The sequence below is a fragment of the Prosopis cineraria genome, unplaced genomic scaffold (assembly GCF_029017545.1).
Source record: "Prosopis cineraria cultivar Desert tree isolate PC_DT_omini unplaced genomic scaffold, ASM2901754v1 PC10, whole genome shotgun sequence".
Taxonomy (NCBI): Eukaryota; Viridiplantae; Streptophyta; class Magnoliopsida; order Fabales; family Fabaceae; genus Prosopis; species Prosopis cineraria.
Window position 1 is genome coordinate 11852174 of NW_026555341.1, and position 17265 is coordinate 11869438.

Genomic DNA, 17265 nt, shown 5'->3' on the forward strand with positions numbered 1-17265 from the left:
CAGTAGTGCGTGGCGGTGCGTGCGGCTGTTTTCGGTAACGAGGAACCTCTTGTTCCACATTTTCGGACCTCCTGAGCACGATGGTGATGTTAGTTTTCTGAGAAAATGCCTGGTTTGTAAAACGCGAAGACGTCAGGGACTCCTCCTCTGAATCTCTCTTCTTTCCGGCGTACTTTCTCAACTGTAACTCACTCTCTCGCTCTCTGGACCAGCTCTGATACCAAAATGGCACAGAAACCGAATGAACAACAAGCAATTCTTATTCTCTGAAGTCTGCCTCTTTCACAAGTCTCAAGGTCCTATTTATAATCCTAGAATTCGTGAAACTGAGCCATACAAATTTAAAGGGGGGTTACAAAAATTAAGGGGCGGTTATAAAGAGTTTATGATGCTCCATTATGTGTGTCTCTCGTTTTCTGCTTCATTATGTGTGTGCCTTCTGTTTCAGCTCGTTTCTGCTCTTTCTATTTCATTCTGCTCTTTCCGTTTCATGCACAATTGCTTCACTTGGCTGAATTTTTTTTAAAAAAAAATTGCATCTAATATAGAAAAAGGTAAGTACAAATCGCAATCCTTCCCGTTTGCATGCAATATCAGCTTCCAAAGCCAAATCTGTATCCAATCTCTTATATGTACTCCAACTTGAGTTAGTAGCTTGTAGTATCGGCCCTAAATTCCAAATTTGAATTAAAATTTCTTTATACCAAATTATAAAATACTTTCAAAAAAGTTTATCCATCTTAAAATATAAGACATTTTGAATATATTAAGGTTTTATTTAATGTATCAATTTTAAATTTACCTTTTCTCTTTCTATAATTAATTTTTATTTTTTTCTTTTTAATATATTAAAATTATGAATATTTTTAAGATTTTATATTTTTATTTTAAAAAAATAAAATTGTTAAGTGTATTTAATAAAATTTATTGATATGTAAAATTTTACTTAAAAATATTTTATAATTTAAAATAAAAAAGAGTACTATTTAGATGGATCATCTAATTGCTGTAGTGGCCACAAAAGCCGACTATTTAAAGCTATGCCTCCCCCTGTCCCCCATAAAATCCAGCAACAAATATGCTTGTCTTCTATCACGATGAAGCACAATTATCAACACCATAATTTGTTCATTCTAAATTCTTGTTTGCCTTTATAAATTTTGATTCACAGATGACAACATAAAGATTTGTTATCAAATTCTCAAATAAAATTAATTATAAGTGAAATAATATTAAATAAAACAAAGATCGAGAAATAATAGTTAATATCAATATCAAAATGGAAAACAAATTTTTCAGTTTATTAATTTGTACCTAAGCAAAAAAAAAAAAAAAAACAGAGAGAGAAAGAGCCTTACAGCTTACGAAAGCCGCAAACAAGATCACGCTGTTCGGGTTAGCAGCCGGGGGCTTCGTATATAAACAAGAGTGTTCTTCATTCTTTTCGCACCTAAATTCAAAGTTCTGAAAGGCGAGCCAAGAACAAATGGCTGGTTCGCTCGCTCTGATATCAGGCAATGGCAGTGAGAACCCGATGAAGACTGTCAGATATGAGTGGGAGATCAACTTCGCTCGTTTCTTCGCCTATCCCTCAATCACCATCTCTTGCTCGGATCCTGTTCCTCTGCCTACTTGCCTCAGGAATCGTCGTCCCGGAGGCAGTTGGATCTCGTCCCCTTCCATTGCTTTTTGCCGGCTCATCAACGACTATTCTAACTCCGATGTGATCATCACCATCTACTTCAACGACGAAGTACTCGTAAGTCCTTAATTCTTCGGCAGTGTTAGACGCTTCTCATGTTACTTGCTCTGATTTGTGAGTGTTGATATTTGTTTACTTCCTGGTTCTCGAACGATTGCTCTTTCTAGTTAGTAAGAAATACGTTGATTAAGATTCAAAGAACATCAATGTCATTTTAATGGTTGCAGATTTTGGTAGGGCGTTCATGGCAGAAGATTTTGAAATATGTCAAATCGCCATTATGTAGTTTAAGGACTGTGATAATGATGTTTTAGATTGCTTGCAAAAGTTCATCCGATTGTGTTATAAAAGATTTGATTGCATATAAAAGACGTTGAGACTTGAGCTTTAGAAATATATGTACGGCTAAGTGACAGGACACGGCCCTATAAAACATGCTTCGATCAAATAGGCCTATACAATATATACATATTTAATACAGTTTGAAGAACAATGTAATGTTTAATACTTTTTCCCTGTTCAAGTACCGGTACTTCCGTTAGGCTGAGATTGGGATAATGTTCCTCGTCAATGGAAATTCTCTTCAATTTTTTTATTTGTCCTCTTCTTATCTTTTCTGGCGGAGCATTTGTTTAAAATTCCAACTAACCTTCATGCCTAAATTCAGCTTTAGTTTTCGATTATCTCTCAAAATGTGCTTGATAAGAGAGATCTCTTTTTAGCCTATCTGACGAAAAATATATTTATACTAAATACACTTTGTTCTGCATGTTAATGGACGCACTTTTATTCATTATGTGCACGCAGCAGCAATGCATATAAATAGAGCTGCTCCTGTTTAGAACATTATATGGCTTGGTCTTAGTGAGCCACTGCCAGTTGATTCTTTCCTTAGTAGCACATCATTCAATGGAGAATTATTGTGTAATGTTTGACAGGAGGAGCACTACGTTTCCAAGCTGCATTTTTCCTGGCCCCAGGTGTCATGTGCATCTGGATTTCCTGCTAGGGGCATCAAAACTGTACTAGTCAGCTACAGAGATTCCGTGGGGGAGGCAAGTTGACCATTTTACTTATCTCATATCCCTCCCTTTGTTAACTTTACAAAGCACGACCTTAAGTAATCAGTGCAGGTTCTTCCCATTTCTCAGATGCTATAAATGAGAAAGAGAGAGAACGAAATAGTTGTCTCTCTTCTTCTTCTTCTTCTTTTTTGGCGGAAAAAAAAAGTAGTTGTCTTTCTTGTCGTGTCTTCTAGCTACATGAATATTGTTTACATTGTCAAGATTAAGGGCGTTATCATTGAATAAAAAAATGATGTATAAATTGAAATTCTTGCTGCCTACACAGGCATTTGCAAATACTAAATACGAAGTTTTTTAGTTTTGCAAATGATAGATAAATGCTGTAGGTTGCTGATAATTTTTGCATTGCTGCAAGGTTATAACTGGACTGCTTTCACTAGAATACCAAGAAAATCTGGCTATGCACATAACTCACCTGAAGTCCTAGTTATGATACACCTTGTTTTGCAGTAATAGAAAAGGCTCTTCAGACAGTTATTTTGCTCTTTGGCAGATCCAGAAGTTCGGCATGAGGTTTCCATCATTCTATGATGCACAGTCATTTATAGATACTTTGAAGGTGAAGCCACTATTGTGAATCATAATAGATGCTTGACCGGTACATGAAACGAGGGGCATGGTTTGTAATGCCATCTTTGCTTTCCTGAAGTGTGTTTGTTTACTTATTTTATTTTAGGGGATCCTGGAAGATAAGAAGGGACCAGAAACTCCCAATACTGACTTTGGATCTGAAATTTCATCGCAATCAGAGTTTATGTCATCAAACAAGCACTCCCACCGGTGAGAAGTTCAATGACTGCTGTAGGTTGTAACGGGATGACTATAGAAGTTTGAGTAATTACATCTTCATGCACTGTCAATGATGTTAATGTGTCAATTTTCGCATTTCTTTTACTTCGCTGGCTTTGATGAATGTCCCGAGTTCTCTCCTTGTTATTTATTTCCTTTTTCTCCTCTTTCCAGAAGTTGTGTATGTTCATTTCAAATTATGCAGAGTTTCTGTTGAGAATATATACTGATGCTTCCCTTATGTGTAGAGCTGGTGAGGAACTTAGCACCATAACACCTTTTGACACTTATATTCCGAAAATGCCCCCAAGTTCCAACAATGAAGGTAACCGGTATTCAGGTACCCAAGAAAAGGAAACCACTGCTGGTCACAATTTTGAAGGCGTATACCCTGCCTTGCCTCCCAGTTTCACATCATTACTAATGGATTGCTCTGAGATCAGCCAGGGTATGATATTTCTTTGGTGACATCAAGATTGGTTCTGATTTCCCACTACAATCAGTCTTATTTGATTAAAATTTTGTGTTGCAGCTCGACAAAATGTTTCCAAGGAGATTGATATCAAGTCCCAGATTGTGGTACATATCTAGAATTTTACCCTTAAAGTACTGATACTGGCAAAATTCTATTACCTGTGTTGATACAGAGCTGGTCGTCAGCATAGGCTTTCCCTGACGAGAATGCTTTGGAACAACTATTCTCCTTTTAAATTTGTTCTGCTATTATAAATAGTACTCTACCATTAATATATTTACTTGTCTTCTTTTGTTGCAGAAGTACATGGAAGACTCTTTCTTCCAAGGTATAATAACTACTACTCTGACTAGGGGTGTTCAATCTGGACTCATCCCGATTGGCCTGATATCATCCCGATCATATCGGGACGGGTCTTGTCCCGGCCCGAAAATAACTGGGACGGGACAGGAAAGGGGTTCGGGATGGGACGGGACACGGGATTACCATCAGGACGTCCCGTCCCGTCCCAAATATTATATATATTATTTTTATTTTAAATATATTAATTATATTAATATAATTTATACTTATATTAATTATATCAATTATAATTTTAATACTTACAATTCTTATTTAAAACTAAAGTGTTTTTATATTGATAATTTTAATGGCATGGAGTAAACATGGTGATATCTTTTTTATAATATATTAATTATATTAATATAATTTATTCTTATATCTATCTATTTAATAACTTTTATTTATAACATATTTCTTGCTTATTTTTAGAAGAGTAATTAGCTTAGTACATTTTCACTAAAGTAGAAGAACAATTATTTGATGTTGTGTTTGACTTGCCTGTTGTTGCTAATCTTATAGCATAAAGATTACTTGTATTTTTTATTATAATATGTAGTTGTGATTAATATAATTTAATAATTGATTTTAAATTATTGTTATTTATGTACTTGTGTTATTTTGATTTTAAACTTAATAAATTATATAATTTAAAATTTTAACGAATATTATTATCCAAATCTTTTTTCGATATTATTTCATTTATCGAGACGGCGGGACGTCCCGATCTTGTCCCGGTCCCGTCCCGACTTTTAATGGGACGGGTCGACTTTTGGGACGGGACGGGACACGGGACCAAAATTCAGTCCCGATCTTTTTTTCGGGACGGGGCACGGGACGGGGGTGTTCCGGTTCCGTCCCGTCCCGTGAACACCCCTAACTCTGACTCTCTCTCGCGTAATGCTTATTTCGCTTACAAATGTAAACTCCGGTTATTTTCTTTGGTCAATCCTTTCACTTTTTCAACACATAAGGTGGTTAGTTAAGTGAAGAAGTACTCATGTTCCTTTTTCTTACGGGTAATTTCAATATTTCATATTACCCATAATCTTATTCTCTAGCATCAATCACTATGCTCTTTCTGCAGATTCAAGGCTTGAACTTCAGCGTGTTTGTTGCCTTATTTTCTGACATATTCATTTGTTAACATCACGCGTTCTGTCGTTTTCTTGAGACGTTTTTGATGCACGGTTTTGCTGTTGATAGATATTTTGTCTAAGGTGGAGAAAGTTATGAACGAAATAGGAGGTGATATGTCGCTGTAGTTATTATCCGTGGCTTTCAGAATGAACCCGTGGCAGTTTGGCATCTCGCTGTTACCTGAAGCACGGCGGCTTTTACATTCTATCCAATGTAAAAGGGAGCTTCTATCCGTTCACAAGAAAGATGAAAGGACAAAAATGTGCTTCTACTTTATCCTCTCATCTGTCTTGATTCCTATAAACAGCACTAGACACATAACCAAGTTGCTTGACTCGCTAATCTGAGGTTTAATGGCATCTCAGCTTCTGATAAAGGGTGATCCAGCAAATAGCAAATGTAGTTTTTTTTTTTTTTTTTTTTTTAAGGAAGGGCAATGTTATGATTTGCATTTTTTGGTTAGAAGGAAATGTATGATTGATCCGACTTCGAAATTACAATATTTTTTTAACGGCTCTAAAATAACTGCAACCCCAGCGGACGATCCCCAGACAACATAAACTAATTTGTTAACTTACAAGTCCTTCTAATCTCCCCACTCTTCCCAATAAGCACATCTAAAGAAGACATCCGAACCAACGCGTCGGCAAACTTGTTCTTAAACAACTGTTCATCTCCGGCGAACTGATGCACGTAAGGAGAAGTTCTTGGATCGTTAAGCAAATTCTGATCCGATGCCAGCAACGCCTTCTTTTGTTCCACCAGATTCCTAAAGAACATATTATCAAGTACCGTCGGTGTCTCTTCAAAGCTCACCGTCGGATATGCCCTCGCCTCCGTCGTCCCCGGTGGCTTACGCTTCATAGCCGGCCCTGTCACCAGCTGGTTTGGCACGTTAGGTTTCGGCGACCCACCGTACCCAACTATCCTGTCCTTGAAGACACTACAGTGAGCCACACCAGCAGAGTGGTCGCCACTGAGAACCACCATGTTCTCCACGCTGAACCCTTTCTTATGGGAGAGTTGGATGATTTGGTCGACGGTCCATTCTGGGAGAGGAATGTTTCGGTCTATGTCTACTTGAGAAGCAAGCGACACCATTCCGTCGCGGCGGCCTCCGAGATACGGACATCGAGGTCCTCCGAGAAGTGTCATGGCTTCCATGGCGGCGAATGAGAGTATGTCAGCACATGACACTGTCAGAGGACAAGCTGCCTCCAGCTTCACTTTGATGTCGTCAATGTATCCCACGCCTTGCAAGAGCTCTCCGTTTGTTTTAGAACTTTTCTGTACCTTATCCATTACTCTCCGTCGAGTCTAACAAAAGCGACGCATCGCATTCCTGTAAGAGAGGGCGTTTAACTCATTTTCTCAGAAAATGATGCAGCAAGAAGATTCAAGTCCATCCACAATGCCAAAGGGTTTACGTTTTGGTTAAACACGATAACTTTAGTTTGAGTAGTTCTTATGATTGAAGAGGGGCAGTATATTTCTCCAAATTATTCTAATACAAAGAGAGTAGAGAGTGTACATATCTGATCTTTAACGAACTCATTTTTTTTTTTGAAAAAAATGATGCAGTAGTAAGAATGTTCAAGTCCATCAGAAAGTATTATTGTTTCTTAAGTGAACAAAATATATTTCTAAAAAATGTTGTGTTGTGCCCAGATTTCTCTTAATTCATGTGGGTGTCTACTATATATCCATGAATGTTGAATTGTTTGGGAAGGAAGCTTACATTAACGAAGCAGTCATGGAAGAGGTTGCGAATGAAGTTGGCAACTACGATAGGGTCATTGGCGAAAAGATCCTTGACATGATCAGCCACAATTTTCTCAGCATATGGGCAACGATTCCTGTCGTACCTTTCCTTAAGTACTGTGTGGTTATTTTTGCAAATCCCTCGCCTCATCGGCTTTTTCTCTGCAGACTGATCTTGCTCGCATGAAGGAACCACCATGACTACGACCACCATGTTGAATAAAACAAAGGCCGCAGTAACAAAGCATGTCACCATCTCCAATATTTCAATGTCTAAGTTATATCTTCATCATATGTAGAAGTTGTGATATAAGTGTACCTCTAATATTGGTGGCCATGGCAGAAGAAGAGGCTTTGTTTGTTCTCCAGATCTTTTTTTTGGGAGGACTGTTAATTTTTTTATATTAATTTAATTATTATTTATTTATTTTCTATTTTTACGGTAGGTGGAAAAGAAAAGTTGAGGGTGGGTGACTGGGTCAGAGCTAAAGTAAATTTTTGCATGAGTGTACGTTGCCAGTAACCTAGCTATGTTTGCTCTTGTCCAGGAACTTCCACAAGTACTAAAGCTCACGTGGAACAAAATTTTAGAAATGGCTAATATTTGGGTTTTTTTTTTTTTTTTTGGGAAGGATATCGGAGAAGAAGAGAAGGCCAATACAAAAATAAAATAAACTAATTGTACGGCACCCCAGTGTGCAAAATGTTAGGAAAAAACAAAATCTGGTGGATATCCTCTCCAATAAACGTGAAATGATATCTTCATATAACTCAATGCACAAAAGGTTATTGCCTTCATTTCGTTTTTTGACTTTTTGTGAAGTTTGTGGCCGTTAGACCTAAGTGGTAGTGCATGTTAAATGTAACTATGAGACTTTTTATATTTATCTAATTACCTAAAATTTCAACAGTATTATTTCCGGTCGGTCTTAAAAATTAAAATAATAACAACCACCGAATGAACGTCCTTCGATCCTCACGCTTCCTTAAAAGATCCTCTATCCCTCTCACACACACTCACACACACACAAACATAAGAACGAGTGTGACATAAGCTGAAATATTGAGATTATCAAAGTGAATGTTTGCTCCGATTTTATGAAAACTCTCTCTCTCATTGAAACTAATTTCAAGCAAAACCACCCTCTTGCACAAATTTTAAAGAACATTCGAAGCATCTTTATAAGAAATTGAGAAATCTCTTTTGACCATATCTATAGAAAAGCCAACCGTTGTGCCAACTGTCTAACTTATATGGCTTAAGAGGATCATTTTGATACTACTTTCTATAATAGCCCACCATTGAATGTAAAAGCTTTATAACTTACGACATAATCTGATTTTGATCTCTTGCACAATTTTTTCTGTGGCCTTATATTAAAAAAAAACAAGTGTATGTATTTGATCAGGGACAACAAATAAAAGAAGCTTTGGAAAACAGACGAGAAAAACATAGTCCAGCCAGGGCATCGACAACCTGGTCCCAAAACACGATGTTCGCACATGTTATGGTGATTTAAAAAAAAATACACAGCTAATTCCCAGTGCAGTGACATCAAAATAAAATTTGTCCACAAGCTGTTTTTCGGTTTTCATTAATGGAATCTTAATTAAATTGAAAACATGTACAGCAACAGAGAAGAGATACACCCACCTATAGCTGTAAAATACCAAAGACATTTAAACTCTGGTAATTTAACCAATGGCACCAAAAAGCCTAATCCAGGCACGTTATATATGTATGTATGTATGTGCGCCCGCGCATCCATGTTGAATAAAAATTACATGTACAGGCCATTCAATAAGCAAAAAAAGGAAAAATAAATAAATAAAGTTACATATGTACACATGAGTACGTACCCTCTGAGAGTTGACCGAGAAACTAATGGGAATTTAATTTGTCAGTGATCATATATAGTCACAAAGAAATAGGGTAACGTTTTCTACTTGCAAAAAAACTAAAACGAGCATTTAAAGTTTAAATTTAAAATAATAAGAAGCTGGCCACGAGGCTGACACACATCTTTGTCGTCCCAATATATGAAACCTGATTGAGAAATGAGAATCTTCTTTAATTTATTCGCAAAAACATCGTTGCTTAGATCCCCATCCAAATTGGTTTTTCCTACTCTCTGTCTCTTTAATTTCTCTATTCTCGATCGGACTTGAATATTCTCTTTTGAAATAAAAGAAAACATAAAGATTTTATCAAAAAAAGAAAAGAAAACATAAAGATCATTTGATTAAATCAATGGTTATATTCCTTTATCCTTTGTGTTGTGGGCGTCTGATGAGCGATCTTCACACAGCATCGAAGTAGGATCATAGTTTATCGGAGACTAACCATGTTACAACGAGGGCCGTGGGAACCCATAGGCAAGTAAGACGCTTGCCTAGAGCCCCAAAAAAAGGTCATGAGTGCCTTTATAGTAGTAGTAGTATGAGGAGATGAAGAGATATATTTGTCCTATTATGTAATAAATATCAAATTAAAAAAATAAAGCCCCAATTTTTCTCCCATTAAAAAACTTTCCACATTCCAAAATAATATTTAATTATTGGGTTAGCCTTAATCTAATCATTAATTATTATTCATTCTCTTTCTACAATTCTAGCATCATCATTTCTAACTTTCTCTCACTTTTCATCTCAACTCTTCCATTTTTTCTCTTTTTTTGCTTCCATTCTAAAACCTAAAGAAATCATGCTCTCTTCCCGTCTTTCTATTCTAGAAAACTCTTGGCTTAACAAACATTCAAAATAGGTCAGCTTTTAAATCTCACGCAACTTCATTCAAAGGCTCATCACATTCACAGGACCTTTTTTGCTGCAATCAGGTGTGTTTGTTCAAAATACTATGTGTATTGTGTTTTTTTTTTTAATTTCTAGTGATAAAAGATGTCAAATAGAAAGTATTAATCTGAAAAATTAAAGAAAAAAAGAAAAGTTAAAAAGTAATATAAGTATTGATAACTTATTATATATATGTTACGCCCTTTTACCTTTAAGCCTCAAAATCTCTTGACACCGCCTGGTTATAACTCTTAAATTATTTACTATCAATTTTTAATTGTAAAGACTTGTATTACTGTGTTGCATTATACCTACTAGTTTTTCATGGACTATATACTTTTACTGATTTATTAATTATTAATTCTTAACTATTTCTACGTTGGCCAACTTTACATTCGTTCGAATTAATACCTTTCAAAACTGATCATACAGTAACTGCATGTTTCAACTGCTCGATGGAGTATATTTCATACAGGTCTTGGTCAGTTTTTACTTTTCCAAAAGCTAATTATAATGTGCGAAACGAGATTGCTGGTAGAACTATGTATATATCTTTATCAATTAATATGATAGGTTCTTGTTCCAACTAGGTGTGAATTTGGCATGTATTGCCGGCGGCAACAATGCCACCCAATGAAAGATCACTAATCTTGACATTTGTTAATATTGCTGAGAGACAACATAGATAACTCAGAACGTAAACTTCGAGCAGTAATATGTAACTTGCCATGCACAGCCCTCCACCCTATAAAACCCTAGCTTATAATTAACTTAACACAGTTCATGCAAATTATATTCTATTCATTAATCTAGATTCTAGATTCTAGATCATCAATCGTTCCGAAGAATGATCAGTACTTGCCAAGTCATGACAACAACGGACGAGCACGAAGCTCTTGTCTGAAACCTCCTCAGTTTTATACCCTTTCTTCTTCTCAGCACCAAAGTTTTTCAAAAGCTTCCATTATGGCTTCACGTAACCTCCTTCTTTCTCTGCTTCTTCCTCTTCTAGCAAACTCGTTCATGATTAAGACCAAAGTCTTTGACAAAGAACCCTTGAATTGCTCTACTATTATCCCCCAGTGCAATGCCTCATTATATCATGTGAACAAGAATAATAATCTCCTCACCAAAGAAGACATCGCATTACACTACTCCATCAACGTATCCCATTTGAAAACCGTAAGGCGTCCCGACAGTAAACAGGATGATTACCTCGTTAGTGTACCTTGTACTTGTCTAAATACCAGTGAGCTTAGTGGGTACTTTTATCAGACGACCAGTGCAGCCTAATGACACAGTGCAGAATATTTCTGATCTGGTTTATAATGGGCAAGCATGGATTCTGGGAAATCATACTAATTTGAAGACAAATGAGACTCTAACGATATATCTTCTCTGTGGGTGTTCAATGAGTGAGTCTCAGATTGTCGTGACGTATACGGTGCAGCAGAATGAAACACCCTTCACGATTGCTAGTCTGCTCGATTCTACGGTTGATAACATGAAGAACTTGAACAGGATCTTAAATCCAAACCCATCGTTTATAGATGTCGGATGGGTTCCATTTATTCCCAGTGAGTTAAATGGCATTCCATCGCTTGATGATAGTAATGTTGATAATAAAGGTATTTTTTTCTTGGCCGCCACGATCAAACTGTATCATTGCATTATATTTGAGTCTGATATACATTCAATGTCACTCGTGCTCTTCTGAAGTTGGTTTATTTATTTATTTATTTATTTGGTGGATATAGATTTGCGGTTATAGTAAAGGAAGGACATGGAAACCTCTTTTTTGTTTGATCAAATTAGTTTCTTAAATTTAATTGTGGAGTCTAATAGAAATTTTCAACTTAATTAACTAGCCTCTTTTATACACCCTTAATCTTCAGCCCATTGATGTTTGTATTATTTGCAAGCAATCAAAAGGAGGTTGAATGTCCTTGATTTGATTTTTCCCCTGGGCAGGAAAAAGGATCACCAATTTTACAATAGTCGTTGGGATACTAGCAGTTGGCATTGCTTTCGTTGTCCACAACGCTTATTCTCATCATTAAGAGCAAAAAGAGCAAAGGATCATCCGAAAGATCAGTTTCCATTAGAACTCTTTCAGACCCTCTTCATACAAAAGTTGTGAAAGGTAACATAAGTTGCTATTTATGCCGTACAATTTCTCAGTAATAGCCCACAAAGGATGTAAGATAGATCATTTGCTAATTCATATTACGGCATTTAATTACTAGTACAGATGCGACACCATTTGAATCAGAAAAAACAGTAATATTTAGTCTCGAGGAGATTGAAGAGGCTACCGATGACTTCGATGAAACCAGAAAAATTGGAGTTGGTGGATATGGAAGTGTGTATTTTGGTGTCATGGGCGAGAAGGTATGCAAAAGACAAGAGATTTGAATCAAGTAATTTAATTTAAGTGTTTGCACTCAAGTTCTCTAAGTGAAAGATAGAAACTCCCACTTGAAAATATTTTCAGATTACATAACGCCAATTGAAAGAATCTTACAGGATATTAACTTCTATGTTGCTAATATTACTTGTTAAAGAATCTTATTGCGTATAAAAACCAGCTGATTTTGCTTTTCAGGAGGTTGCAATAAAGAAGATGAGGTCTAATAAATCAAAAGAGTTCTATGCAGAACTCAATATCTTATGCAAGATCCATCATATCAACATTGTAAGTGATATATATATATATATATCCAATGACATGATCTTAAATAAAGTCTTAAAGACATTTTGATTGATAAATTTACAGATATAATTACTGTTGCAGGTAGAGTTGTTAGGATATGCCAGTGGACAAGACCACCTCTATTTGGTCTATGAATATGTTCCGAATGGATCTCTCAGTGATCATCTTCATAATCCATTACTAAGAGGTCTGATATAGAGAATGCAATAAATTTATTAACATTATACATTGAAGTGTTACAGAGCATTAGATCCTTCCACTACTAGTGCAGATGCACTATATTAACTAATCAAAGAGAAGGTGGTTTTGAAACAGGTTATCAGCCTCTTTCTTGGAATGCTAGAGTTCAGATCGCCCTAGATGCTGCAAAAGGTCTTGAATACATACATGATTATACCAAAGCACGATATGTTCATCGTGATGTAAAGACTGGCAATATCCTTCTTGATGAGAAGTACAGAGCAAAGGTACTGCTTATCACTGAAGTCTGAGCCTGAAGCACATGTTTTGTTGACTTTAGCTCTTATAACTTTACATGCAAAGCTTAAACTACCACCCTTGGTTCTTCTTCTGATAGGAAACTTGATGATGTGAAAATAACATCACATCATTTGTGTGTGTGTATCAGTGTGTGTACTTCATAGTTCATATCAATAATCATCTTGAGTTTGTTAATTAACAGGTGGCAGATTTTGGACTTGCAAAGCTGGTAGAACGAACAAATGGCGAGGATACTAACATAGCAACAAGGCTTGTTGGAACACCTGGCTACCTTCCACCAGAGTAGGCTATATATTACATCTGCTTCTATATTCACTGAGAACCAAAGATTGAAAACAAAAAAAATCACAATTTTTATGTTGTCAAGCTCTCTGAATAATCATGTTCAGCACAAAAACGGGTTGATTTTAATTAGTTCTAATTTTCTTAAATATTGTGTTTGAAGATCTGTGAAGGAGCTTCAACTGACACCAAAAACTGATGTGTTTGCATTTGGAGTGGTTCTATCCGAGCTGGTAACAGGGAAACGTGCTCTGTTTCGTGACAGTCTAGAAGCCAGCAAAATGAAATCCCTTATTACAGTTGTAAGCCAGACTCTTCTTTGATTAATAATAGAAATGAGAAAGATAAGGAAACAAAACATATTTTTCACTTTTCTAAAGTTGACATATTCCGGGATACTAACATAGCAACAAGGCTTGTTGGAACACCTGGCTACCTTCCACCAGAGTAGGCTATATATTACATCTGCTTCTATATTCACTGAGAACCAAGATTGAAAACAAAAAAATCACAATTTTTATGTTGTCAAGCTCTCTGAATAATCATGTTCAGCACAAAAAACGGGTTGATTTTAATTAGTTCTAATTTTCTTAAATATTGTGTTTGAAGATTGTGAAGGAGCTTCAACTGACACCAAAACTGATGTGTGTTTGCATTTGGAGTGGTTCTATCCGAGCTGGTAACAGGGAAACGTGCTCTGTTTCGTGACAGTCTAGAAGCCAGCAAAATGAAATCCCTTATTACAGTTGTAAGCCAGACTCTTCTTTGATTAATAATAGAAATGAGAAAGATAAGGAAAACAAAACATATTTTTCACTTTTCTAAAGTTGACATATTCCTTTTGTGTGTGTGCGCGTCAGTGTGTGGGTGTGGGTGTTTTCCCCACCCGGCTTTTACTAAGTTTTGTTTTAATCACTTTCAGGTTAATGAAATATTCGAAGACAATGACCCTAAGGCTACTTTAGAAAATGTCATAGATCGAATCTCCAAGGTGGCTATCCTCTGGAGGATGTATTCAAGGTTCCTCAGTTTATTCATTTGTTTATTTTTTTTATTCTTATTATGGTTAGATAATATAATATTTAGGCCAACTTGCATGCAACAACTTGATTAATTTTCTCCAAGCAATAAGGCTGCTTTAGTTTGTCTTATCTGCATGAAAAAACATTAATGATGATCACTACGCCATGACAAAAAAACAAAGTGATCCTCTTCATATATGATATATTCTGTTTCAGATGTGTAGAGTTAGCCGAGAGATGCTTAAGGGAAGATCCAGCGGAGAGGCCAGAAATGAGGGAGGGGTGGGGGCACTGTCACAGTTTGTGATGTCATCAATGGAGTGGGACGGAAGCTGGATGAACATTGAAGAGAAATTAAAGCAATAACATGAGCACTTTTCTTTCTCTTTGCTAATTAATATGCATGCTTCCGTCACTCTTGAAACCAATCCTTTCTGTGTCTATATACCCTGCCCGCTTGTATATACCTAGACAGAATAGAGACGCTCAAGTAAACTCTTGTAATTATGTTGAGCTCATGCAATATATATATCATATTTATAACATATATTGGGTCAAATGACTAGTTTCTTACCTTTTAAATAAGATCTGGAATTTGAATGTAGTAGAGCTATCAATAAGGGTTGGGAACTTTGGGTTACCCATTCAGGCTCAGTATTTTTTTGAGTCGGGATTGAAAAAGAAGAAGAAGAAAGATGATTTGAAATGGGGGCACGAGTAGGACCATGATAGTTCAAAACAGAACTTAGGACACAAACCAAGGGAGAAACGAAATAGAAGACAAGACAAGATAAAGATAATGATCGAAGTAATAATATTTAAAACACTTTTAACTTTAACCTTCAAAGATACCATAAAAAGTTTATGAAACTCTGATTATGTTTGTATTCAAACATAGGATAGCCACAAAAAAGCACAACTAGCAATAGAGTATTACCAAATTCAAGAAAAAATTCTCATTCCATAACTTGTCTAAATGAGTATGATTTCATGCTACATATATAGAAGGAAGTGTAGCATGCGATGCGGACAGCGCGTAAGCAAAGGTCCCGGCCTTTGGGGTGGGAATGGTTGCACGAGGAGCCACCATCGAGATTTTAAAGTAAATCTTGAGAAACTATTTAAAGGAGGATAAGGATAGTCTGCGGAAATAAAAATAGGTTCAGGTTCGAGAGTTAATTGAGTGTGGGAAGGTGTTAGGCACCCCATAACACCCATTGTCAGAACAGTTACCTGATGTTTGTTATGCTATATTAATATAGTTTTAAAATTATTTTAATTATCCCTTTCATATTCATGTGTTTGATCTAAAAATGATCAGAATTAAGTGAAAAATATTTATTTATTTATAAGGGGGGGACTTGATTCAAAATTTAACTCTAAGGCCTACGTACCTTGTGATAGAGATCAAAGTCCACATAATTTAGGCTTGAAAGTTGTTGGTGAAAATATTTTTTAAAAAGAAATTAATTAAAAATAATTCACTATTTTGCAAATAAAAATTTTTGAAATTTTAATATGTGTGTTTTAAATTGCAAAAGTAATTTAATTTTAATTATTTTCTCAATTTTTGATTTTTGAAATAAAGAAAGAATATAGTTTACAATTATTTTCTTTTATGTTTTATGAATGAGAATTTTAACTGCTATATCTGCAGAGTCTTATTAGTTCATACGGTAATGCAATGTTCTAAATATCTGCAAAGATTTTAAAATCTCATACGATAAAAGAATTTAGCAATTTATTTATATTTTCAAGTGTTAGTAATAATTTGTTTAAGTATGTATATATATGATTTAAAGGCTCTTAATCATCATACCTGTAAAGCTTTATTGACTTATACAATAATATGATTATCCTAAATATCTGCGGAGATTTCAAAATCTCACACGATAAAAAAATTAAATCTATTTAAATATATCTTTTAGTTTAATTAATTAATATATAATTTATATATATTTTAAAAAATTTAATTATTATATTTGCAGAGTCTTATTGACTCATACGATAATACGATTATCTTAAAAGTATACGAAGATTGAAAAATCTCATATGACTAAAAGATATAATCAATAAATGTGATTACAACTTAATTCATTAATTGATTAATTAATTTTTCTAAATTATCTATTATGATTATTTATAAAAATTATTTATTTATTATAAAAATTAAAAATTACTACATTTGTGAGGACTTATTATCCCACACAATGATGTAATTAATTTAAATTTCTATGAATATTTTTAAAATCTTACATGGGACTTAAATAAATTATTATTTTAGATTAAAAAAGAGAGTAATTTTAATGAGGGCCTTTAAAACCCCATATTAACATATAAATTTTACTCTCATATTTGTGAAACCTTATTGATTTACATGATACAAGATTATCTTAAATATTTATAAAGATTCAAAGTCTCACACAATAAAAGAATTAAATAATATTCACTTTATATGCATTTAATGCGTAATTATACAACATATATTTTTAAATATAAAAAATCTTAATCGTTATACCTATGAAGCCTATGACTCTCACAGTACGATTATCCTAAAGGTCTATAAAGTTTCAAAAAATCACAGACCCAAAGATCTAATTAGACAATATAATTATAATTTAAATTTTATAATTTAAGTAATTAAGATTATAAAAAAGGTTTAT

At 34.9% G+C, this 17265-nt stretch overlaps 2 protein-coding genes and 1 pseudogene across 3 annotated transcripts; 2 read left to right on the forward strand and 1 right to left on the reverse strand.

Annotated features, from left to right (window-relative positions):
- Positions 1 to 1418: 1418 nt before the first annotated feature.
- Positions 1419 to 6015, forward strand: LOC129323014 (protein POOR HOMOLOGOUS SYNAPSIS 1-like). 2 transcript variants are annotated; one of them, XM_054969524.1, is made up of 8 exons: positions 1420 to 1759; positions 2641 to 2757; positions 3281 to 3346; positions 3464 to 3567; positions 3825 to 4024; positions 4109 to 4155; positions 4352 to 4379; positions 5597 to 6015. In XM_054969524.1, exons 1-8 carry the CDS (start codon positions 1487 to 1489, stop codon positions 5653 to 5655), a joined length of 894 nt encoding a protein of 297 aa, XP_054825499.1. In that variant the 5' UTR covers positions 1420 to 1486; the 3' UTR covers positions 5656 to 6015. The 2 variants fall into 2 exon arrangements, with proteins under 2 accessions (XP_054825500.1, XP_054825499.1); XM_054969525.1 differs by lacking the exon at positions 4352 to 4379 and having other exon boundaries at positions 1419 to 1759.
- A 76-nt stretch (positions 6016 to 6091) lies between these two features.
- On the reverse strand, positions 6092 to 7546 carry LOC129323015 (peroxidase 5-like). The gene is made up of 2 exons (XM_054969526.1): positions 7269 to 7546; positions 6092 to 6872 (listed from the first exon to the last, which is right to left on the reverse strand). The coding sequence occupies exon 2, from the start codon at positions 6830 to 6832 to the stop codon at positions 6092 to 6094; it is 741 nt and encodes a 246-aa protein (XP_054825501.1). The 5' UTR covers positions 6833 to 6872; positions 7269 to 7546.
- A 3504-nt stretch (positions 7547 to 11050) lies between these two features.
- On the forward strand, positions 11051 to 14968 carry LOC129322404 (lysM domain receptor-like kinase 3; annotated as a pseudogene).
- Positions 14969 to 17265: the final 2297 nt, after the last annotated feature.

Coding starts and splice junctions, on each gene's coding strand:
- LOC129323014 (XM_054969524.1), top strand. CDS start 1,487: ATGGCTGGTTCGCTCGCTCTGATATCAGGCAATGGCAGTGAGAACCCG. Junction 4,025..4,108: donor TTGCTCTGAGATCAGCCAGG/GTATGATATTTC, acceptor TTTGTGTTGCAG/CTCGACAAAATGTTTCCAAG. Junction 4,156..4,351: donor ATATCAAGTCCCAGATTGTG/GTACATATCTAG, acceptor CTTTTGTTGCAG/AAGTACATGGAAGACTCTTT.
- LOC129323015 (XM_054969526.1), bottom strand. CDS start 6,832: ATGGATAAGGTACAGAAAAGTTCTAAAACAAACGGAGAGCTCTTGCAA.